Raw genomic sequence first — 26115 nt, 5'->3', positions numbered from 1 at the left:
TCATCCTCGAGTCAACACTAGCTGGAAGATCATTGATATACAGGAGGAACAGTATGGGGCCTAGAACTGAGCCCTGTGGCACACCCAGTGTGACCCTTGACCAATCTGAATACACTGAAAGCTGATCTCTCAAAAGTACCTTCTGCTGTCTGCCCTCAAGATATGATGAAATAAGTTTGTGTGAGACTCCTCTGAAACCATATTGCCAAAGTTTGTTCAATAGAAGGTCATGGTTAACACTATCAAAAGCTCGTGATAAGTCACAAAAAATACCTGTAGGATTGTGTGAACCTTCCAAAGCCAACATCACATTCTTTACCAACTCAAAAATTGCCATATTGGTTGACTTTCCAGCTCTAAATCCAAATTGTTGGTTGACAAGAATCTGCTGTCTTTGCAAATAGGCTGTTATCTGCTCAAATATCACCTTCTCAACAATCTTGGAGAAGGAAGATAACACTGCTACAGGTCTGAAATTCCTTACATCCTCTGAATCTCCTTTTTTAAATATTGGAATAATGAGGGCATATTTAAGCTTTTCCGGAAAGATGCCCATTTGAAGGACCACATTGATGATGTGTGCAAGTGGCCTTGCCACACATTGGCTAACTTCCTTAACCAGCCTCATCGGTATCTCATCCCAACCAGAGGAGCTTTTATTTTTAAGTTTATTTATGATTTTGAGAATTTCCATTTCTGTAACCTCCTGGAAGATTAAATTTTCATTTGGAGCAGGTAGATTGTTCAAGAATCTCATTGCCTCGGGAGCATTAATAGTTGGATTTGTTTCATTGGCATGAGAAGAGAAGAATTTATTGAAATAGTTGGCGATACTTTTCTTGTTATCAGAGACCCCTCCATCAATCCGAATCTTGATATTGTTGGTTGCACAAGATTTCAAACCTAATTCCTTTCTAACAATTGTCCATGCTGCTTTTGTTTTGTTTGTTGCTGTCACGATGAAAGTTTGATTATATAGTCTTTTAGCTGCCATTACAGTCTTTTTATAAATGATTTTGTAGGTTTTTAAGTAAAGCTTGAAATTGGGATCATCATTCCATCTTGACTCAGAGTATAGCCCCTGAATAGTCCTTGAAGAAACAATAAGCCCTTGAGTCATCCAACCTTTCCGAGAAGTGTTGACTTTTGATTTGAAAGTTTTAACAGGAAAACAAGTTGAAAAATGTCTGTTGATAATTGAGAAAAAACTGTTGTAAGCATCATCACTGTTCCTCTTCATCAGACAAGGACTCCAGTCTTCGTGTCTTAACAATTCCTTAAACGTACTGATTCTTGTCTTGCTGTTGGTCAATCTACTTCTTATGATGACAATTGAGTGCTTGATATGTTTATTGCTGTAAAGACACAATGCTCTATGATCAGACAAACCAAGCTCCAAAATAGCTGTGCTGAATAAATGTGACTGTACATTTGAAAAAATGTTATCAATGCAGGTACTTGAGTTTCCGGATGTTCTAGTTGGTTCCATGAAAAAAGGATGGAAGTTATTTGATTCCATAAGGCCAACCAGATCACGACATCTCTTATCAGCAGACAGTATGTTGACATTAAAGTCTCCACTAATAAAAATTTGAATACTTTTGTCAAGCTTCCCAAGAATCTGAAATAGTTTTCTTAAGGCAACTAAAAATGAATCGAAATCACTATTTGGGCTCCTGTAGACCGCCACTACCAGGCATGACACCGATCTCCCTCCTATACTCAACTCAATTCTCATAGCTGTACACTCAAAATGGAAATCCTGAGACAGTCTATTTATTCCCTTCACACTATCAAAATTGCTGGTACCCCTCCTAACAAGAATACATACACCACCACCTCTTCCATACTTCCTCAAATAGTAGGATGCCAGTTCATAATTCTCCAACTTATTCAATATAGACAAATTATCATTTGAAATCCAATTTTCCGTCAATGTAATAAAATAAGGATTTAAAGAATTTCCTGACAGTGCCAACTCAAACTCTTCCACCTTTGAAACCAGGCTCCTTACATTAAGATTGAGAATCAGCAAATCCTTAGGTTGCTCTTTATGTGAATTTACTTTGCTGTAGCTTAAACAGTTTATATCGCGACTACAAGGACTGCCTTCACTCGGTGCTTCTATATGGACATACTCCAGCCATCTATAATTCTTTTCATAATCATCTCCTATCACCTCCGCTCCAAAAGCAATCGGTCGACCATGCCTAAAAAACCTCTCCTCTCAGCTGATATAACAACTGGTATTTCATTTACAAGTCCTTCATCCTCTGCAGACAGTGACTCACAATCTCTCCTGCTATTACCGGTACCAACAATAATATCACTCAGCAAACTGCATACACAGCTCTTTCCCTTCCTATTCAGATGTAAGCCATGCCTAGTATGTTTGTGAGGTTCAAACATCCATAAATCCATTACTTTGACCTTATAAAAATATGGCAACCTTCGAATCACTCTATTCAATTTTGAAATCATTATATTAATGGAATCATGAGCATGCAAATCATACCGATAGGGGATAGTTGATATGATAAGGTTCTGGTTTGAGAATCCCTCCACCGTGTCAACCAGGCACTCAGCATACTCCCTCAAATTCCTCTCAGTAAAATCATTGGTAACACTATTCGTTCCAGCAATCAGGATATTCCAGTCACTTCTAGCTAGACTATTATTATTTGCATCCAACATTTTTTTAGCAAGTACTTCAAATGATGCTCCTGGAGCTATAAATGCACTGCAAGTGAACTGCGTCGATAGTTTTTCACTCAACATATTTCTTAGACCCTTGCCGTGACTATCAGCCCAGATGAGGATATCTTTTTTTGAGTTTACCATCCGCCTCTCAACTCCGAAATCAAAATTGACCTCTTTCTTCTCTACATTAGGAAAATCAATAGGGGAAGTCTGTGTACTCGATTCATTCCAGTAAGCTTTTAAATGTGAAATCTGTTGATTCAATTCGTCCACTGTCTTCTGTAGAGAGTCATTCAATTTCTCTGCTTCTAATACTTGCAGATTGCATTTTTTTAGATCATCTTGAAGTTCTAAAATGTCCATTTCCATTTTCTCGTTATTAAGATTCATCTGAGCCAGAGATCTGTAATGCAGGTCCTGTAACATTTTCACCGAATCCTCACGTAGGACATCTCCCGAGAAGCACAAATCACCAGAGATATCACTCACAGACTCTGTTTGAGTTGCACATTCTGCCACCGATTTCACGATCTCACTTTCACACTCATTCTGAGTTCCACAATCTACTAACGATTTTTCAGGAAGATTCATCAACTTCAATTCATTCTCAATAGATCTGTCGACTGCTGCCTCCCATTCTCTTCTCAATTTTTTAATTTCATTTCTCAGAGAGATATTTTCATTGAATAAACAATAATCTTTTATGGAGTTATTGTGAAGTGAAATATTATCTGTAGTATTATTTGATAGTATTATGCTACTATTATTATGAGGTGTTGACGCCGCAGGCAGGATTTGGCTGTTGCAGCGTGGAATAGCTGGTATATCCAGCGATAGATCAGTGGTATTATGAACAGAATCCCCACTAACAGAATTGTTAGCAGATTTATCTATTCCATCTACAGGAGGAGAATGGTTATGAGAACCAGACAACTTCATTTCTAATATATTTTTAATTTCTTTGTCTGTCTTGAGAGTTGCCCTACACGTTTTCGATAGACAGCGCCATTGTATTTCACCTTTTGAATTAACTACAGCCTTTCTGTACGAAAAACACCGGAAAGTCAATTTAGGGTTTTTTTGTTTGTCTGTCCAATAATAAGTTCATCCATTTCCCTACTCTACAATAATTATTGGTAATAACAATCAATGAATTAATTGGCAATAAAATGAATAAATTAGCCATGAATTGCTTGCAGAATCGCTTCAGAGTAATGGAAAATGGTTGAATATGGGGCTGATTAAAGTAATTGGTTGTTATAATCCTAGATGAAAAAAAAAACTATTTTATAATTAAAATAAAATGAATTATTCTATTATAAAATAAGGATAAGTTAACACCCTGGTCTAGAAAATAAAGTATAAACGAGCCGTTAGTAAATGAATGGATGATATCTACGAATGAATGAAAATTATGAGTGATAACAGTTCAAAACGATGACACTGCTGCTCGTCGAGATTGTTCCAATAACTATCAAGTCAATCAGTGGTCAACAGGTGGAAATCAAACAGCATAACACGATATTCATTGAAGAAAGCATGATAACAGCATTGTAGAGAGGATCCCCAAGCGTAGAATAATAGCAACAGTTTCAGTTCTGTATCTCGGATCATCAATCTTATTGCTACCGTATCAATAGTCTAGCTCACAGGCAGCAATTTACACAGGTAGAACAATAGCAGTGAGAACTGCACCGAAAAATAATGAAGGAATGGATAATAAGCCACCACTTGTCAATTAACAAAAATCACTGGAGATACTCGCCGTAATGTTTGCAATTATTTACGTAATGATGGAATGATTCACGTACTAGTACATGTTGCAAGAACGGTGTTGCTCTTAGTAGCTGAGAGTTCCTGCTCACTGCAACATTCACAAGAACCCTTCAACACGAACACCCCCTTATCATAATTATGTCGATTATCGTCCAAGAAAAATTGAGACAATTTGATCTGTCAAGATCTTTGCAGGGAAGTCAAAGTACAATCAAGAAATACTGGCACTTTGAAACTGGCTTTTTCGACTGTTTATTTATAGGTTATAAAGAAACTGTTTGTAATTTAGTTGTAATATTTTATTCCTTCCTCAAAACCATCCATGCACTCGAAAGAACACTTCACAGACCTCAGAAAATCACTCAATCAGGAAAGAAAACTTAAAAGAAAACTATTTAGATTGCAATATTAAACAGACGACCTTCCGAGCTGACTTTACTGTAGCATTCAGTGCTACCAACCCTTTGCAAGGGCAAGGAGTATTACCATATCAGCTATTTGATTTAGTTGATAAAACTTATAAATTAGATATTTAAGCCGTCTGCACATATATTCAATATGAGTATCCCATTCTATATGATCATCCATCATTATACCCAAATATTTTAAGGATTTCACCTTTTCAATACAAGGGCAATCACAATCCACATGATTTAACAAAGCGTGAGAATGCATTAGTAAAGACAAGGTTTGTACTGGTTGACCTATTTCAGTAGGAGAAAAAGTCATAAATTTAGTCTTCTTAAGGTTCATGGTGAGTACATGTCTATCAAACCATTATTTTACAATTCTCAAGCCCTCATTTGCATTGTTATATACAATAGAATACTTCTTGTTATATACAAGAATAGAATAGAGTTTATTGAATCACAATAGCACTACATAATGGTGCATTGGTCAGTAGTATGTGACATGTCAAATAAGTTTTATACAGGGTTGGGCAGGGAGATATGGATGATTTCAATCAGTCAATCAATAATTTCTTGCAAGCATATTTTTTCAACTCCTTTGTATGTTTTTGAGTACTGACACAATACTTTTGACTTGTCATCTACTACCAAGCTTTGCTTGATTCTGTAGTGTTATATGACGAAAATTAAACTAATCTAAACTAATAATCAATAATGTTATTCATATACATAAAAGAAATCAAAACAAAAATAAATCAAAAATGAATTTCTGATAGAATACATAAACAGGCTTCATGACGGGGTGTGCTGAAAAGAAAAAAGGAGGAAAAATACCTAGCAAACTATGGTTTCCCATGTAATAGGCAGGTAGAGGGTATAAAAGTAAGGAATGAAGGGTGAAGAGGAGAAAAAGGGAAGTATTGGAGATGAAAGTAGGAAAAAAGAGAAAAAAATGTGCAAAACTTGTAAGCGAGTCAACTTTCAACAGATGTATCTAAAAGAATTGGCCTTGCAAACAGTAGTTTGAGCAGAAGTCTCAAGATTCATACGTGATTTGAAATAACAATTAGACACTCATTTTTAAACGAAACTCAAAATTGTTTTCTAGTGTGTACCTTGGATGTTGCCATTACAAAAATTGAAGATGGAAAAATTAGAACATTATCACAGCCACCTCTAATACAAGGTCCCGGCCTACGATATTGCAACGTCGCAGTGTAGGCCTAGAAAGTAATATATGATTGGTAAAAAAGATCAGCTGGTATTTTTAAAAATCTCTTTTTTTAAAAAAAGGACAAGGTCCCGGCCTACGATATTGCAACGTCGCAGTGTAGGCCTAGAAACTAATATATGATTGGTGAAAAAGATCAGCTGGTATTTTTAAAAATCTCTTTCAGCACAAAAAATAACATCTGTTAAATGCTGTCCGTTTTTGGCCATACACTCTCCTGTAGACGTTGTTCAAATCAATGAGAAGTTGTTCATACTCCTCTGAAGCATTGCACGTGGTGCCGCTCGAATTTATTGTGTTATTGTTTCACTCAGGGCTTTAAGGGTTCGTGGTTTCAGTATACACGTGCTTTTAGGTAGCCCCATAAAACTTATTATTCGCCCTTACTTTTTTCGAGAAAACGGCCGAACAGTCACTGTCAATAAGGATCGTTACCTAACGATGCTGGTGATTTTTTTTCATAAAATAATAAATAGGAAATTCACGAATGACGCATCATCAAGTCTCAACTACTCTGATTAACTTGAAATTTTGCAAATAGATTCTCAATTTACCGAGGAGGGATACAGGCCTATTTTAAAATCTTCAAGATTTCAGTAGGTCAAGTTTTTAACTAGACCCTTACGGATCACGGGTTATCTGCTTGTCAATAATACAATGGTTATTTTTTTTCATCCTTCGAATGGTCATAAATAAGAGGCGAAAGTGTATAAATGATTTTTTCCTACAGTTACGTTGGAAAGTGGCCATTGCTGCACTGATTACAGAACGCAAAGAATCACTTTTCCGCTCTAGTGCGGGAAAAATCTTTTCTGCACTCCAGATTTGCAACATGGCAACGCAAAATACTTAGTAGGTTATATGGAGCAACAGTGCAGCAAAATCAAAATGAAGTTGGTAACAGTGACTGGGCTGCTATAGTGAGCAGACGTGCAACGAAGCACAACGCGCTAATTATTATTCATTATATATTATAACCAAGGACAACGAGGACTTTGGGATTCTAGGATTAAGGTTTTTATCAATAATAAAATTACACAGAAAAACATTTGATGCATTTCAGGCAATTTTACCCATAATTACCCACTTTTCATATTCAATGGTGACTGTAGGAAAAACTTAATGTGAAATACGTGCGCAAAGTTCCTCTGCTGCACTCAAGAAACCATTCCACCACTCAAGAAACCTCGCCTACGTTTACGTGCGTAAACGTTTCTTTCGGTGCAGCAAACTGTCACTTTGCGCACTAGTTGCACAAATAACTATTTCCTACAGTTACCTTGAAAACTGACCATTCCTGCACTGATTACAGAGCGCAAAGAATCACTTTTCCGCTCTAATGCGCAAAGTATTACTTTGCGTATTATCTTGCAGCCATCCCAATCAGTTGTTGACATTGTTGGCGTGTATTTTGAATGCGAATTTGTTCTATCTATATTTGTTCTGATTTTAAAATAAATAAAAATGAGAACTCATTAAATTATACATATTGGAATATTATTAATTATTCATTATTTCAAATATTTTTTTCATTCATAAATTGATTGGTTGAAAAATTATTTAGAAATTAAGATTTACTCAAAATTATTCAACTTAATTGGATTAATTTAATTTTTAATTAAAATCAATTATTGATTATTAATTCTCAATTGGATTATCAAGTTTAAAATGAATTAAAGTTGTTATTAATAACAAAATTATACAGACAAACATTTGATGGATTTCAACCATCATTTTACCCAAAATCAACTACTTCTCATATTCAATGGTAACTGTAGGAAAAATTTAATGTGAAATACGTGCGCAAAGTTCCTCTGCTGCACTCAAGAAACCATTCCACCACTCAAGAAACCTCGCCTACGTTTACGTGCGTAAACGTTTCTTTCGGTGCAGCAAACGGTCACTTTGCGCACTAGTTGCACAAATAACTATTTTACCAAAAGTTACCTACACTTATGACTATTCTTCAAAATAATTGCCGTAATAGTTATCGCCATATTTTTCATATTTTTGTAATGTTCGTTATATTGTTTTGCCTTAATGGAATAAAATTATTCTTAATCTTGATTTATTATTATTTCATGCAATTGATTATATTTGATTAATAATAAAGTAAATGAAAGTACTTACCCAAATTGATATGTTTGAGTTTTGGTGAAGCTTTCAATATTTTGACTAAGGGCGCAGTTTCAATGGTCGTCCTATACAGATCCAGCCTTTCCAGTGAGTCGAGATCAGCTATGAATTCGAAACCTACCGTCGAGATTTTTGAGCAATTTCTAAGGGTTAGTTCTGAAAAATATCAAATCAATTCGGTTAGATACAATATTTTTCCATAACAAATAGTTATATAATAATGTATTTATCACATTGTGTACACTCCTAGTAGTTTTGCCTATCGGCGGAGGGTCACTAGAATATAATACTACCCGTTCAAAAACATTGAACATTTTTGAAAATGTATCTTTCCATAAGCAACTGATGCTTTTCTGTATCTTCTCAAAAGCAACGTGTTGCATCCGAAAAGATACACAAGGAGCTCTTTGGAGTTATGTCCTTTTAGCACAACACTTCTTACAGTCCGGGTGCTGCAGCTTTACCTACCGGCTTATACTTGAAAATTTTCAGTGGAAGCCTATCAGCTGACATTTGCTCAACATGCTCTTTCAATTATTGGTGGTATGTTACAACTGTCTCATTCATCATGAAGGATCTCTGTGTCTAGGGAGCTTCCTCCAAGGAAGCTCTGTAGGGAGCTTCCTCTATCTAGGGTCTCTGAAGTTGATGTTTTTGCAAAGCCGTGAATATTAATCCGCGAACCATACCTTGCCTATATGCCGTTTCAAAGTCACCGAGACAAGGCTACGGGGCGCGTACTGTACTAATACTGGACATGAGTAAAGGCTCTATGGAAAGCTAGAGCTGTTTAAAATCGATTCTTCATGTTAAGGCTGTGCAAAGGCTAAAAATAAACTATCTACTCGTGATATTTTTCCAAGTTTTTCGATTTGTATATCATTAAGCTATCAAAATGAGAGAGTTTTCTCAGGAAAACATTTTTCCGATCATTACTCTTTGAGATAAGAGCGCCTGAAGTTTGAATTTTTGGGACAGAGCATTTCAAATTCGGTAAGATATAAATCCATGAGATTTATAGGATGGATTCTTCATGGTATTGTTGATCTAGTAAAACAAAAATTTTCTGGAAATATACATTTTTAAGATGGTTATTCAATTTACTAAAAACTTTTTGTTGAGTTTTTTTTTGGTAAATTGAATAACTTTTTCAAAAATTGATATTTTCAGAAAATTTTTGTTTTACTAGATCAACAATACCATGAAGAATCCATCCTATAAATCTCATGGATTTATATCTTACCGAATTTGAAATGTTCTGTCCCAAAAATTCAATCTTCAGGCGCTCATATCTCAAAAAGTAATGATTGGAAAAAAAAATTTTTCCTGAGAAAACTTTCTCATTTTGATTGCTTAATGATATAAAAATCGAAAAACTTTAAAAAATATCACGAGTAGAAAGTTTATTTTTAGCCTTTGCACACCCTCAAGACATGATTGTATACTGATATGAAAGATATAGTTACTAATTCTAATAGTAATTATAATTTAATTAGTAATTTTCATAGTGAAAATACTAAAAATTAATTGTTTATTAATTTAACAATAAATTGTTAATTGTTTATTAATTGTTTTATTCGTAGTTTCAAATTTAATTGTAATTCTACACAAATTGAACATTTCTGTACTCACAATAGTCAAATTCCAATTTTTTTTGTCAAATTAGCTCATTGTATTCTTCATTTTTTAAGTTACTGTGTGTGCAAAATTTTCAAATATTTTCTAATCTAATTTAATCAATGAAGGTGCGCAAACGAATATATTTTGTTTCTCAATACGGACTAATTAATTTTTTATTCATTTGTGGAAAAAATTACAAAGAATATAATGAATATATTACTGGGATAACAACAGGCTTACCCAAAACTATTCAACTTCTAAATTTTGATAAAATGACCAAAAAACAAATAGGTTATAATTTTTTACTGTTGAAAGATAAAGTCCAATTTATGTTCTCGTATGTTACATTACTTTAAATTGATGTTTAGTTAAGTTTATAAGTTTATTTTTATGTATGTATAGTCGATGCTTTGTTGTTGTATTTGTGATCTTCGAAAGAGAAATAAACTTGTTCATTATTTATTTTTCTAATCAATGATTGAATAAGTAAATAATTGAATCAATTGAATGGATGAATAAGAACAATTCAATTGAAACAGTTTTGCTGCTATATTTGACTACTCAAAAGTCAAGGTAGCTGTTTTTTTTTTGCAATATTGCAAGATTTTTTGCAATGTTCAATCAAAATAATTTTGCTACTACAGTTTACTACTCAAAAATCAAGTACCTGACTTCAAAGAAGAATTTCCAAATGTAAATAAACATCAAAATAGTAGCCAACGATAATTTTTGAATCACAAATGAACAGAATTTTTTGAATCACAAACAAGACTTCATACAGTTTTACAAACAGGATTTACAGTTCACAATTACATAATTATTTACAGTTGAATAAAATTAACAAATTATTTATTAATATAATTATTATTAATATTATTAATTAATTATTTATAACAAATAAAATTGATTAGGACTTACCTTTAAGGTATTTACATTTCGATGTTATGGTACGCACACTAGAGTTATCTACAAATTTACAGCAGTCTAAACGTAAAATAATCAGATTCTTTCCACACTGTTCGATAAAGCTGAAAAAGAAGAGAAAATCAATTTTTAGATACCCTCAACTACGACAATATAATAAACAGATTAGGGATGTCTTAGATCATGAAGAGAAGAGAGAACACTCTCCACTTGTGCTGTATATTCGATTTTCAATTGGGATTGGATAAAATGGTTGAAGAATAAAGGCCGGTTTCCGAGCTCGGGATTTAGCCAAGTTCTGGACTTTAAACAGCTGGAGTCAGAAAATTGGCTTTCCGAAACGGGACGTAGTCGTAGTTTTTATAATCTTTATTGAAAACACAAATTGAAATTTATGGAAATTACTGAGATATTGCAATTATTCAAATGCTAATGAATTAATTATTATTATTAAAAGAAAATCCAAATTAAATTCTGTAATTCACCCCGAAGACTTCTGCTACTGCAAATATTGACAACAGGGTAAACAGCTAGATGGAATTTCGATGAGCGCTATCATTCAAAAATTATTTGTCAGCCCGAGAATCGAACCCAGTACCTCCTAAATGCCAGTCAAGAATGATTACCCTTAACTGACAATCTCTGAAAAGCAGCGCTAATTTTATACGCAGCCAAAGTCTACAGATGGAAATTACTGAGATATTACAATTATTCAAATGCTAATGAATTAATTATTGGATTATCCAATAATAAATTCATTAACAGTTGAATAATTGCAATATCTCCGTAATTTCCATCTGTAGACTGGCTGGCCGCTATGGCTTCGTATAAAATGAACGCTGCTATCCAGATATTGTCAGTTTGGTGTAAGGCAATTAGGAGGTACTGGGTTCATTCCCGGGCTGACAAATAATTATTGAATAGTAGCGCTCATCGAATTTCCATCTAGCTGTTTACCCTGTTGTCAATATTGGTAGTAGCAGAAATCTTCGGGGTGAATTACAGCATTTAATTTGGATTTTCGTTTAATAATAATAATCAAATTGAAACTGTCAAGCTCTTTTATCATTTTATAATACTATAATATAAACAGAACCTGGTTTCGTGACTTTATATTATAGAATAATAAAAGTGGTTGACAATTTCAATTCGTATTTTCATTATGGAAAAATACCACACTATCACTCACAACACAAGTGTAAAGTTATAATCTTTATTTTATCATTTCTATTATTGGAAACGTTTTTTATTAACAAAATGAAGCATTCCCAGATACTTCAAAATAGTAGAAACTTTACAAAAGTGGAAAATTTCCTAGTTTTTCGAAATCTAATTTAAACGTGGACTGTGACTACGCCCCGTTTTGGAAAGCCAATTTTCTGACTCCAGCTGTAAGCCTAGAACTTAGCTAAATCCCGAGCTCGGAAACTGGCCCTGAAAATAGACTCTATCCTCAACCCTGAAAATATGATTCCAGTGCTAATACTGCAATATTAGGGAAACAGAGTGTCTCTTGAAAATACAAAAACTTTCAAAGAAGGTATAATTTAAAAGGTAATATTTTAAAGTTTTTTTCAATAAAGGGTACTACAAGTTTTTATAAATTTAAAACCTTTCAAGTACAAAGGCTTCGGTCAATAGTGATCAATGAGTTCAGAATTTTATAAATAATAATAATTGACCGAGAGAAGTGAGGTCTAAGATTCAAGTCGACGGTTTGGCATTTCTCTTAATGTTCCAATGTTCAACTGTTTAAATGTTTATATGTTGCGCATTTATAAACGCGGTAATAGATTTTTATGAAATTTGACAGGTATGTTCCTTTTTTAATTGCGCGTCGACGTATATACAAGTTTTTTTGGAAATTTCGCATTTCAAGGATAATATAACAGGAAAACGAGCCTCCTTCATACGCCAATATTAGAGTAAAAATCAGACTATAGAATTATTCATCATAAATCAGCTGACAAGTGATTACACAGATGTTTGGAGAAGCCAGTCTATTGCTGTATTTCCATAAGGTCTATTATAGTTTCAATCAGGTACCGTACTTGTGGATGAGAATACTGCGTGAGGTCTACTGTTTACAGAACTACTAGTATTCGTATGGCTTTTATTGGTGGAGAGTCCCTGACAGAAGTTCCACCTCGCCAGAAAGTATCATTTAATCCGTAAATGGGCCTTACGACTGTCATACTGCAGTCGGGACCAACGTTTTAACGTGCCCATCCGATAACTCGGGAGTTGAATGAAAAAGACTGAGAAATTGTCAAAAAAAAAAACACTGATTTATTGATAATTAGAAAGACCGGTTTCGGTTATTACAACATTGTCAATCTCTGATAAACTAAAACTAAATACAAGAGCAGCAGAATTTATACTAGTAGGCGAGTACTGCTATTGGTCAAGGGCATGAACGCCTGCTAGACAGTCTCCTCCCACTCAACGGTTTGACAAAATGGCGGCTTAAGCAACAGAATCGCCATGATAACAAAATTTACTTTCAGTACAAAATAAGAACCAAGAAAACAAGTGTGAAATAAGATAATAAAACAAATATTTAAATGGAAAATATATTGACTTGATGTATGCTTACAATTTTATGATAAAACTAAATTCGTAGTGTTGTATTAGTTGAAATGAATCTGGTCATTTAAACTATACTGGGAATTTTCCTTAATTACTCTTGTTATTGAGACTGACAATGGTGTAATAACCGAAACCGGTCTTTCTAATTATCAATAAATCAGTGGTTTTTTTTGACAATTTCTCAGTCTTTTTCATTCAATATGAAAAATTACCACAATATCAACTTCTCAACTACACAAAAAGTGAAAACTCGGGAGTTAACTGTTCAAAAAATGTTGGCCATGAGCGGGGTTTGAACCGGGGATCTCTAGGCTGCTACGCAAGTACTCTATCCATTAGACCACGGATTACTCCGTGATCAGAATCCTATAAGCATAGAATATAATGTCTATGTTTGCTGTACTTACTCTGAGAGGAAATTGACAGGAATGTTACAGTAGTTGAAGCACCAGGAGAGATCAAGTTTTGATAGGTGATTGCATCTTTTTGAAAGAGATGTCAGACTTTCTGGACTCATCCACGGCCAATATGGCTGAAAAAAATGATAAAAATACTAATTATACGAGAAAACATTTAATAATAATATCATCTTCAGTCTAAAAATTACAGTAGAACGAGATAAATTCGTTCAAAAACATTTGATTAACAATACCAATATCGTTGGAGAAAAACAAACTGTATAAGAGGGAACATTACATTCCAAACAGAGCATGTACAGAGTGGTACAAAGGAAACGCATGTTTTTCGAACAGCTAGTGGCGGGAGGAGGTATAGGCCTGGAACAATAAAATAATAGGCCTGGAATAATATAGTAATATGGAACAATAATTTCTCGGTCTCAAAATTTAATTGTTTTTCAAAGTTTGAAATTTTAAGTTACAACTATTTGTAATTAATTTAATTCAATTTACAACTTTTTTAAATTTAAAGATGATTAGTGTGTGATGAATTATGTGTTTTGAATTGTAAATTGAAGAATTGTGAAGTGATACATAACCAAACTACATTTGGACTGTTGTATAAATTAGAATTGGAACCTTTTTGGGAGATTTAGCCTGTGGTACTTTTCTGTAAGTTGTGTAATTCTGAATGATTGAATAAATAAATAAATAAATAGATAAATAAATAAATAAATAATAAATAAATAAATAAATGAATAAATGATAAATGAATAAATGAATAAATGAATAAATGAATAATGAATAAATGAATAAATGAATAAATGAATAATGAATAAATGAATAAATGAATAAATGAATAAATGAATAAATGATAAATGAATAAATGAATAAATGAATAAATTAATAAATGAATAATGAATAAATGAATAAATAAATAAATAAATAAATAAATAAATAATAAATGAATAAATAAATAAATAAATAAATACATAAATAAATAAATAAATAAACAATGTTTGCAGACGGCCCATAATATGCCTTTCAGCCGCTATGGAGCGTTGGAACGTACAACATTGTGTGTTCGCTGTCAAGCAGTTTTTTTTTAGAAAAAAATGAATCTGTAGTCACAGTGCAACGTCTTCTCCATCAATATTCTGACTCGATCAACATTTTCCAGAGTACGAACTGAACGGGAAAGACCAGGTGATTTCTTTTTATCACAGATCTTTATTTTTATTGTCTATTTACATTGTATCAATCTACATGAATTTAACTCATTTTTACCTTTTATGCAACTACAGATACAAAAATATTTCATCTTATATTGTTTTATGAGAATTATTATACTTTGTAAAATCTTTGTTTTTAGGGTTGTTTTGTGTACATGTGTGAGTGAATGGCAACTTGATAAGATCTTAATTTCTTCATTTCTGATAGGTTTTCCTATGGGATTTATCTAGTGAAATTTGAATTATTGTCTCCAATTGTATTAATAAATTAAGTTTAAAATTATCTTTTATTAACACACTTTTTTTCAAGTATTTCAACAAGACATGAAATCGACTTAATAATCGACTGCATGTCGTGTTCAAATACATAAAAAAGTGTGTTTATACAAAGCAGCTCGGAATGGATCAAGAAATCATCACCTTTATCTTTTATTATATTTAATTGTATTTTGATTAAGAGTTTTATTTACTTATATTAATCTTATGTAATCTTATTACATAATATGTAATCTATTTTTTCTGTTTTCTTATGTAAATTTTTCTTCTTTTGTAAAGGGTTGTGTGGCAGAGAGGACCAGGAGTCCTAACTCCGCCCTAATAAAGGCATATAATCAATCAATCAATCCAGTACTTCTATAAGCTGCAACCCATTGTAGTACAGTATTTCGATCCGGCACTGCACCTCGACGTCCAACTCTAAAATATTGACGGAAAATACGTTGCACTATGACTACAGATTCATTGTTTCTAAAAAAAAAAACTGCTCGACAGCAAACACACGATGTTGTACGTTCCAATGCTCCGTAGCGACTGTTATGGTATAGTATGAGCCGTCTGCCAACACCAAGTCAATAACCCCCTCCCGTCGCCGAGTACTAGCAGTTCGAAAAACATTCGTTTCCTCTGCATCACTCTGTATAATGAAGTATGAAAATAGAGGTATTCACAATGTTGTTTAGCCAGCTGAAGTGCTATCTGATAAACCCTGGATTGTGAACGCCCCACCTAAAACCATCTGCTATAAGCTAACTGCAATAGTGGTCCAAGCGGATAATTTGTGTAACTCAAAGTTTATAACCTCACTTTTGCTACCAAATATGACCAAAACAAATATGGCCGCCATTTTAAAAGAAACCTTGATTGTAATATTAATGTGCACAATCATAATACGAGGAGCTATAGAAATGTACATATTCCTCAAGTAAGGCTATCAAGGACTTTGAGAAGCCATTTTTATGTGGGAATAAGACTTTTCAATCATTTGCCATCATATGTCAGAGATCTACCTTATCCTAGTTTCAGAAAGGCAATAAACAAATTCCTAAGTGAAAACCCATTTTATAGTTTGACGGAATTTTATGAAAACTCCTTCAATTAATGTTTGTCTTTTAAAATACTGTATATTATACTACAGTAGTATGTGTATAAGATTATATTTAATAAAACAAAATAAAAAAGATTATATTTGTTATTTATGAGTTACCTAGATGGTATAATTTGTATTGAGTGGGTCTCCACCCAAATTATTAATGTAATGTTTCTTTTCAATTCTCTGACATTGTCTAATGCAATTTCGTAATTGTTCTTTGACAAAAAAAATTATTCATCATTTTATTATTATTATTATTTAACAGAGTTAGCGGACTCAAACGTGCGTTACCTGCTATCTCGGCTGCTATTTTTTTTTTCTAATGTACCACTATAGCATTGAGTTAACACAGACTTAGCAAATAGCAGGAGTTGGCAAATAGCTCGACTTAGCCAGCTAACTCCAACATTGTGAATACCCCTTATGTGTTGAAAATTTCAAGTTGATTAATGAAAGCATTCGAGCGAGAGCTATCATCGAGCAAACACACACGAACGGAACGGACAACGACTCGAGCCTCTAGTCAAAAGTATGAACTCGCTGCACTCGTTCAATTAAACCTTAATATCTATAAGGTTCCTTATTCGTGAGCTGTGTGCTCAAGGGTGGCCACCCACGACAACTGGTGAAGTGTGTTGAACATGTGTGTACAAACATGCTCGTCATACAAGTGCATTTTGTTTCTTCCATTTTATGTCATTCTAGTAGTATATTTGTAATATTTAGAGACCAGTCAGTCGCACGAAATCACCCATCCACGTAGTTCTTGACTGTAATTTCAAGATTTATGAATACCACCCCACACAGACTGGGCCTTGGGGCGTTTTTTGCTTTATTCATTCATATAAAAGCCTTATCATTATGCTAAATGATTATTGTGTCATCAGCGGAAGACTTACAAAAAAAAATTTTTTTGAGGTTGGGTTATTTATTCTTGATTTTTGTAGTTTAATTTTTCTCAGCTCGTCTATTTGATTAAATTATTTTTTATCACTATCATTTGTGATTTTTCAGTGGTTTATTTATGTTATTGGTTGATTCGGAGCCTACTATGATGTAGATTACGTAGGCTCCGGTTATTAATTTCATACTTTAGCTGGATGCACACCAGGCGTGATGCGGCATTTTATTGTAAATAATTTTCCAACTGCAAAATAAATAATTTACTAAAAATCAATTAATTCTGAACACCGAAGACAGCACAATCATTCGAAACAAAGCAATGTCTCTAGAGCATGCGAAGGTGCGTACAGACTTTCGCTCTGCTCCGCAACCGAACGTCACTCCAGCAGAGCGATTGATGATCTACCGGGGAGCAAGAGTGGTTCGACCGGGGAACGCGAGAAGATCTAACATCTTCCGTAACGTTCATGATGGGTGCGGGGGCGGAGCGACTGTTGTTCGATGGAGGAACGAGGGCGGTACGAGGGCGGAGCATGCTCGGTGCGGGTTGGAAGCGCGTATATGTGTACGCAGCTTTTGGTCTTTAACCTGATGCCGCATTGCTGGATGGTTACACACAGAACAGTCATTTTTTTAGTCGGGGCGTTTAGAATAAATAAAATACATGGGCGGTTATGGCGGTTATATAGTAGATTCTTGTCTACTATCTACCGACAACCTTTGAATGACGCAATGATTATAACATATGGACTTTTGATTTTTATTTCTGTGTGTGACCAGCTCACAAGTCTTATCCCATAAGGATTACATATAAACTTTGAAGGACCGAAGGAAAGAGTCCTGAAGTCGGATTATAAATTTGATAGGCCATAAACCTGGTACTGAACATAACGAACACAACTAAAAAATCATCAAATTCGGTGCACACATAAAAAAAGTTATTGAATGTCAAAATTTGAGGCTCGATTTTTATTTATATAGATTAGAAGCTGCTGTCAAACAACTGTTTTTCGTTCGAAGCCTTACGCGTGAATATGACGTTTTCTTTCGGAGAAATATCCGCTCGACACACTTGTCCTGTCGATAGTGGACACCCACACACGTGCTACCGGAAATATATCCAGCTTTGAAATATAAAATAATACTAGCAGGTAACCCGTGCTTCGCAAGGGTCTTTCTTAAAACTTGACGTAATGAAATCTAGAAGAATTCAAAATAGGCCTATAAGAATCCTCGGTTGATTAAGAATTTATATGCTGCATTTCAAGTAAATCAGTATGACCACCTTCCAATTAAAAAAAGAAGTTGGATTCAAAATGGCGGAAAAAATTGGGTGTGACGGAAAACCTGTTTTTATCATTCGAAAAGGATCCCCAATCATACCTATCTTCTAATTTCCCTTTTAAGAGAAATATTTTGCTGCTTCCATACAAACTGGAAGCATGACAAATAATTGAAAACTTGACAAACTGAAAACTTGATGTAACCAAATCTTGAAGAATTTAAAATTGGTCTATAACCACCCTCGGTTAAGTAAGAACTATATGCAAAATTTCAAGTTAATAAGTCCAGTAGTTATGACGTGAAATGCGTCAAACATAATTTCCCAATACTTTACATCTGTATAGGCTACGTTTATAATCCAGTTCTTTACTTTATTATAGTATAGAAGATGATACATGGATGGATGATCATTGTTATTTTACTAAAAGATAGAATAAGTTGAATAGTTTCCATTTCAGAGGGAGTTTTGACAACCCACAAAACTCATTTTTCATTTGAAGATATAACGAAAAGGTGTATATGACCTTATTTTTTTTTGCCAAAATACCCCTCATAAATTCCAATATTAAAATTTTCGACTGACTGTACAGTGAGTCAGTCATTCTATCAGGTCTCGAATAATTTTGAAATTTTAACTAAATAAAAATGGAAGAATATAATTTCTTAATGTAAATAACAACACCTCCAAAGACATATTAACTGCATGCGTTTTCATATTACCGATACAGCATTGATGAAACTGTAGACGTTTATTTAGCACTTTGTCTCAAAAATTGTTCTAGCTGAAAAATTAATAATCCATGCCACGTGTAGGCCAAAACATTTCATCAGGACAACGAAGTTTCAAAACTATGTTTTTCAGGTAGAAAGCAATATAGAAACAGATGTTCCTTTTTTAATTTCGACCATATGATTTGGTAATTTTTTAATGAAATCGAATGTACCATTAATGAACTTTAAACATTAATTCTGAAAAATCTAGAAATAAAATTGAATTTAGGCTTCCAGGTGCACGAGATTGATATTTTTAGAATCTATGTGCAAAATTTGGAGATCTAAATCGTTCCCGTTTTTCCGGTATGCAATCCACAAGTTGACATGTTTTGATGCAAACAAACGAACACACGAACAAACACAACCCTACTCTCTTATAGATAATGAAATATTTTTTCCAAATTTTATTTATAATAATTTCTGGGTGGAACTTACCTTTAGGTTGAGTTCAGTGTAAAGCAACGAGTCCATTACTATGGAGTGAAAATGCCTGTTTACCGCACAACAATTTGAAAGCGATACTAAATCCAGAAAACCAAATATATACAGTAGCGTTTCGTCCTGGAAAAAAATCAGAATAGAAATTGAATTAATTACTCAATCGTCCTTCGCGAGGATATCACAGGATAACATTGAAAGTGCATGAGAAAATTATATGTATATAGTGAGGTCTACGTTATAATAGCAGTGGAGAAAGATAAGAAAACAACGTTGCCGATCCTCTGTATTGTCAATGCCTTCTATAGACGGTAGCTACGATTCTATAGACGGTTTATTGATATATCAACGGTTTATTCTCGTTTAAAATAATCAATTATATTTTATTAGGTAAAAATTATATTTTCAATAATTTCATAATGGATTTTCATAGATGAAATATTTTTTTAATTAATTATTAATCTACATTGCTGAAAGACGATCTGGCAACAAAGGAAAGCGAGAAAGAGATAGCGCTATCCGCTTTGTTGAATGATAGACAAGGATAGCAATACCATTGCTAATTAAACACTGCCATTATAACGTGGACCTCACTATAGTGAGGTACATGTTATAATGGCAGTGTAACATTGACAATATTATAATATTATAATATGTTGCAGGACAGGAGAGAACAGCTCAGCAGTAAAGCTAAGGAATGAGGTAGTAAATGAAGTGAAGGAGTTCAATTACCTGGGTAGCAAAATCACAAGTGATGGAAGAAGCTGCAAGGACATTGCCAGCAGAATTGCCCAGGCTAAGATTGCCTTCAATAAGAAGAAAAATCTATTCACCTCAAAAAACATAAGTCTCGACGTAAGAAAAAACATGTTGAAAACGTATGTATGGAGTACTGCAACATATGGAAGTGAGGCGTGGACAATGGGGGTGAGAGAGGAAAGAAGATTGGCTGCATTCGAGGCATGGTGCTACAGAAGAATGATGAAGATCAGTTGGAGAGATATGATTACAAAGTTTTTGAGAGCAAGTTTTTGAAAGAGTGGGAGAGAACCAGAACTTCTTGAAGTGGATCAAGCAAAGAAGAGCACAGCTGATTGGCCACATCATCAGACATGACACTCTACTGACAAGGATAATGGAGGGAATGGTTGAGGGAAGGAATATGAGAGGAAGACCTAGGCTGGAGTATATGAAACAATTGCTACGGGATATGAGATGTGGATCATACTACGAGCTGAAGCGGAAAGCGGACGACAGAAAAGCATGGAGAGCTGCTGCCAACCAGCCCTACGGCTGTTAACCCAAGAGAGAGAGAACATTGACAATACCGTTGCTGTCCTTTTCTATAGTACAACAAAACAGATAGCGCTATCTCTCTCTAGCTTTGCAATGTTGACAGTTTGCCAGAATATTTTATTTTTACTTTTGACAGTGACTGTACAAAACTAAACTATTCATTATCAGTCGCCATTTTTTTTCTTCATTCTATCGAAATACTTGAGTACACAAGTCGTATAATTGATTTAAAATGTATTTTTGAAACAATGAAATAATTTTTAAACATTACCGTATGATAAACACAAATTAAAATACCTGAAATAACATTTTAAAAGTTGATAACTAACCATCCTAGATTTCATCCATGCTTCAGTTAGCCTACACGTATAGGTTAGACCTACTCGTACCGGTATAAATAATATTGAAAGGTTATTTCAGAATTATTTCCATTGAAATTACTTATTTTAAATAAGATTTCTATTTTACTATTTTTTTAAAGAAATTGGAATAGAATACCTACCAAATAGCTTAATGTTGTTTTGAAATTCAGATTGTTGTATTACAGCTTTTTAAATTTGCCGCCATTTCAGGTTTGTATTAGAGAAAATCTGATCTTAGTTATGAAAGCAAACTTTCAAATCAAATTATGGGAAAAATTTCCTTGATTAATTTGACATTAAATTGATTATGTAATCAAGGATATGATAATTATTATTGGATCAAATTTAATGGGATAAATTGAGTAACAGCTGTGTACACTCAGTGGCAAAATGGAGAGACTTGGCAACGTTTTTCTCCTATCTTTCTTCCCTACCATTATAACGTGGACCTCACTATGTAGGGTTATGTGTAGGATTTATCTGTTTTCAAAATACTCACCGGTAGCAACCCAAACAAGCCGCTGTTTTGCTTGGGATGCACACTGTCCACTTTCTCATTACCCCCTCCCTTCTCCCACCAGGAGTCCTCCTCCAACTGTTTGAACAGGGCATCACAAACCTCCGACAAAGATGTCTCCACATCTCCGTTTCTCACTACTTTATCACCTCCTCCTTCTTCCCCCACTCCTCCTCCGTTCGTAGTGGGGGTGGGGAGAATCGGAAGATCGGTGGAAGGCGATTGCTGCAAAGGAAATAAAATGTATCTTCTTGAAAACACATAATACAAACAATTAAACTATTTAAATATTACAACTAGGGTAGAAGAAAGGAGACGGGGCCGCCGAAAGCAATGGATGAACAGGTAGAAGTTATTATTTATTTATTATTATAATTTTTACAATAAAGCACTGAATGGTATAAGCACTGAGTTCTCAGTGATCCTTCAGTGGTCGCCTATTGTTATTGAATTTCGACATTTTCGTGGTCTATTGTTGAGGATTTCACTCAGAGGAATAAATTGGTGGACCAGTCTGATTACTTAAAGGCATTTTCAGCTGTAAACCAGTGGTAGCCTACAGTGATTGGATAAACACACACATTACTATCGTTTATAAGTACAAATTTATAGTCATTTACGTATAATCATAACGTATTATTATTTTTTATTAAGATTACGTCCAAATACGTCATTTCATACTCATCGTTACCTCCTATTATATTCAGTGTACATGATGAGACTAAATAGATGAGCACGAACACACGCCGTACGCTTTCCATAAGCTGATGCTATAATTATCATATTATACATATATTTGATTATATGATTATTATATTCATACAAATAAATATAATACGCATATCATCAGCTGATGGATAGCGCACGTGGTGTGTAACCACGAACTGTATGTAACTTGAGTCAGTCTGTATACAGCTTGTGAGCAAGTTGAGTTTCATCAAATGAACCATTGGGAATAATTGATCTAGATTCAATAATAAATTTTAGAAAATACAAGTAACAGATGTAAGGTGCAAAGTAATAGATGAGTCCCTACCAGCTGAAACTGCCCTCAAGAAAGCAGACGAGGCCACTCCGGCCACTAATGAGAGTAATGAAGCAGAATCAGAGGACAATAGAGTGTGATAGTCCAGAGTTGTGGGATGAACCTTTTTGGAACAATAGCCCAGTGTACAGGTAGCGCGGCCTCGTCTCGTTTCTTTAACCCGTACAACTATTACAAAAAATAGAGAATTTGTATGATACTTGAACCTCCTGCGACCTGGCAAATTTTCAACTCTCACTTCTTAAAATCCTGTTCTGTTATATTTATCTGATTGCGAAACAAGGGTATGCTCGTCGTGTGGTAGAAAACAAACACTGAGGTATCATCTCAACTTGATAATATACAAAACCATAATTTGATACAAAACTTCCAAGGTTTGAATCAATTCAACAAACCATACTTATGCTATATTTCCTCTATGGTATCGCTATAGATGATACAGTATAGCCTCACATGATACAGTATCACCACAATACGATACACTACAGTGGGGTCCACGTTATAATGACAGTATTTGATCAACTTTGGTATTGCTATCCTTGTCTATCAACCGACAAAGCCGATGGTACTATCGTTTTCGAGGTCCACAACGATGACAATGTTTTTGACAGTGTAGAAATATAATTAATTAATGCAGAGAATCGGCATCGCTATTCTTCTATCTTTATCCACTGCCATTATAACGTGGACCACACTATATCATCTCAACTTTATACACAATACCATAATTTGATACAAAACTTCCAAGACTTGAATGAGTTCTACAAACCATGGAATATCTACTTCTGCTAATTTTACTCTATGGTATCACCATAAATGATATAGGCCCGGTTTCCGAGCTCGGGATTTAGCCAAGTCCTAGACTTTAAACAGCTGGAGTCAGAAAATTGGTTTTTCCAAAACGGGGCGTAGTCGCAGTCATTGTCATAGTCACGTTTGAATTAAATTTCGAAAAACTAGAAAATTGAACACAAAATAAAATAAAGAGAAAATAGTGTAAAGTTTCAGCTATTTTGAATTATTTATGAATGTCTAATTTCGTCAAGGAAACCCGTTTCCAATTATTATAGAAATGAGAAAATAAAAACTAGGACTACTTTTATAAAAGCTGCGACCACGCCCCGTTTTGGAAAGTCAATTTTCTGACTCCAGCTGTTTAAAGTCTAGGACTTGGCTAAATCCCGAGCTCGGAAATCGGCCCATAGTATCATCTCAGCTTTACACACAACACCATAATTTGATACAAAACTTCCAAACTTTGAATGAATTCTACAAACCATGGGATATCTTGTTGAGAGTATCAAGATGAAATGATACTGAATCATATTATGTTGATACTGTATCATTTATGGTGATGAGCCATGGTATAGGGTGTTCATTTCCTAATTTTCATTATTAACTCAAGCCGATAGTCCTAGTAGTTCTTTTTTGTGAAGCTGTGTGACGCTGGTAGTCTCTCTTACTGTGCCGTTCTTACACTCTTACACTCCCAACTACACACTAATGCCGGGTCTACACGACAACGATATTTGCGCAAACTTGGCTCAAAGCCAGGTTTACGCAAATCTGGCTTTGAGCCAAATTTGCTCAAACCTCTGTTCACACGACACCAACTTTAACACAAACCTATATTAAAAACTAAACCATATAATAAATTCTATACGAAGTCTTTGAAGTGTTTATAAACTTAAGATGAATAGTAACTCAAACCTCCTCCTACTCCTCCTCCTCCTCCTCATTTACTCCTCCTTCTCCCCCACCCTCTTCCACCTCCTCCTCCTCCTCACCCTACTCTTCCTCCTCCTCCACAACTCCTCCACCTCCTCCTCTTCCTCCTCCACCTTCTCCTTCTTCTCTTCCTCCTCCACCTACTCCAACTCCTCCTCCTCCACGTACTCCTCCTTCACCTCCTCATCCTCTCCTCCTCCTCCATCTCCTTCATCTCCTCCTCCTCCATCTACTTCTCCTCCTCCTCCCCCTCCAACTCCTCCTCCTCCTCCAACTTCTCAATAATAATAATAAAGAATACTGCTAATCAAGTGAAGAGTGAATAACATCTATTACATTACTATAGAGTAAATAAGATAATAATTACTTCTTTGTTTTTGAGTATTATTGAGAATTGACCTCGCAAATATTTAATTTGAGGGTGCTGAATCCGAATCTGAAATCGCGAATTCTCTATCTTCATTTTGAAGCAATTTAGGTTTTGATGGATAGACGAGACATAATCGTTTCCTAGAAAAATTGACGCAAACCTGGCTGAGATTGATGGAAGAAAGCACAAACGTTCAAACGTCAGAAATTTACAACGATCTCCCGTCTACACGACGCAAACTTAGCGCAAACCTGGCAGGTTTGCGCTAATATCGTTGTCGTGTAGACCGGGCATAATAATAGACAGAAGTCGGCTTTAGTCAACAGTAATCGGCTTGAAATTTAGAACATAAATAGCCTATACCAGGGTATATCTTCTTATGTTATATTTTCTCACCCATTCAGTTAGCGTCAGTTTGCTCAAATCGAGATTGAACACTTTGTCATCCATTCCATTAGCACTGGGGGGAGGTGTAGCACATGCCCCCTCCTCCTCCTCTTCTCCTTCCTCCTCCTCCTCCTCCTCGTCAGAGCCGGTGACAGCCCCCCTTCCATAGGTGAACCGATCCCGTTGACTGGGATGCATGCGACGGTTGGTTCCCGACAGGAGCACCGCATCTAGTTGAGTGTAGTATTCCAGCGTGGAGTGGTCGAATTCGAGACGGATTAGGCTGAAAAAGAGATGAAGAATTAGATAAAAGTTATACAGAGTGTTTCAGAAGTAGTGTCAAACATTTTAGGGTATTGTTCCTGGATGATTGATTGAGTACTTTATTTATGTAGATTACAATATATACTGGCTTATACACTTAGGTTGTGAAAAAAATTACTTGAAAGAAAAATTTACACATTGAAAACTGACAAAAATTGAAAAAAAGAATTAACCAAACTCGGGTATATAAAACTTTGACCTATATCCAATAGCTTACAATACAGCAAAATTATAGATGAATTTACATAATATAGACTAAGAAAATAATTATTGAACTGTATAAGATATGAAAAAGCAATTTG

General features: G+C 34.6%; 1 protein-coding gene across 1 annotated transcript in view; it reads right to left on the bottom strand.

The window, feature by feature from the left end:
- LOC111054873 (F-box/LRR-repeat protein 4) overlaps positions 1 to 26115 on the bottom strand; it is a 63613-nt gene that overhangs the window by 25107 nt on the left and 12391 nt on the right. Inside the window, exons 4-9 of the mRNA XM_039440778.1 lie at positions 25499 to 25772; positions 21942 to 22184; positions 19782 to 19907; positions 13794 to 13918; positions 10792 to 10901; positions 8248 to 8409 (exon numbers count right to left, since the gene is read on the bottom strand). Of these exons, the coding sequence (XP_039296712.1) occupies positions 8248 to 8409; positions 10792 to 10901; positions 13794 to 13918; positions 19782 to 19907; positions 21942 to 22184; positions 25499 to 25772 (1040 nt within the window). The remainder of the gene's footprint in view (positions 1 to 8247; positions 8410 to 10791; positions 10902 to 13793; positions 13919 to 19781; positions 19908 to 21941; positions 22185 to 25498; positions 25773 to 26115) is intronic.

The sequence above is a fragment of the Nilaparvata lugens genome, chromosome 14, assembly GCF_014356525.2.
Source record: "Nilaparvata lugens isolate BPH chromosome 14, ASM1435652v1, whole genome shotgun sequence".
NCBI lineage: Eukaryota > Metazoa > Arthropoda > Insecta > Hemiptera > Delphacidae > Nilaparvata > Nilaparvata lugens.
The sequence above is the reverse complement of the archived record's forward strand: the minus strand, read 5'-3'. Positions and strand labels throughout refer to the sequence as shown.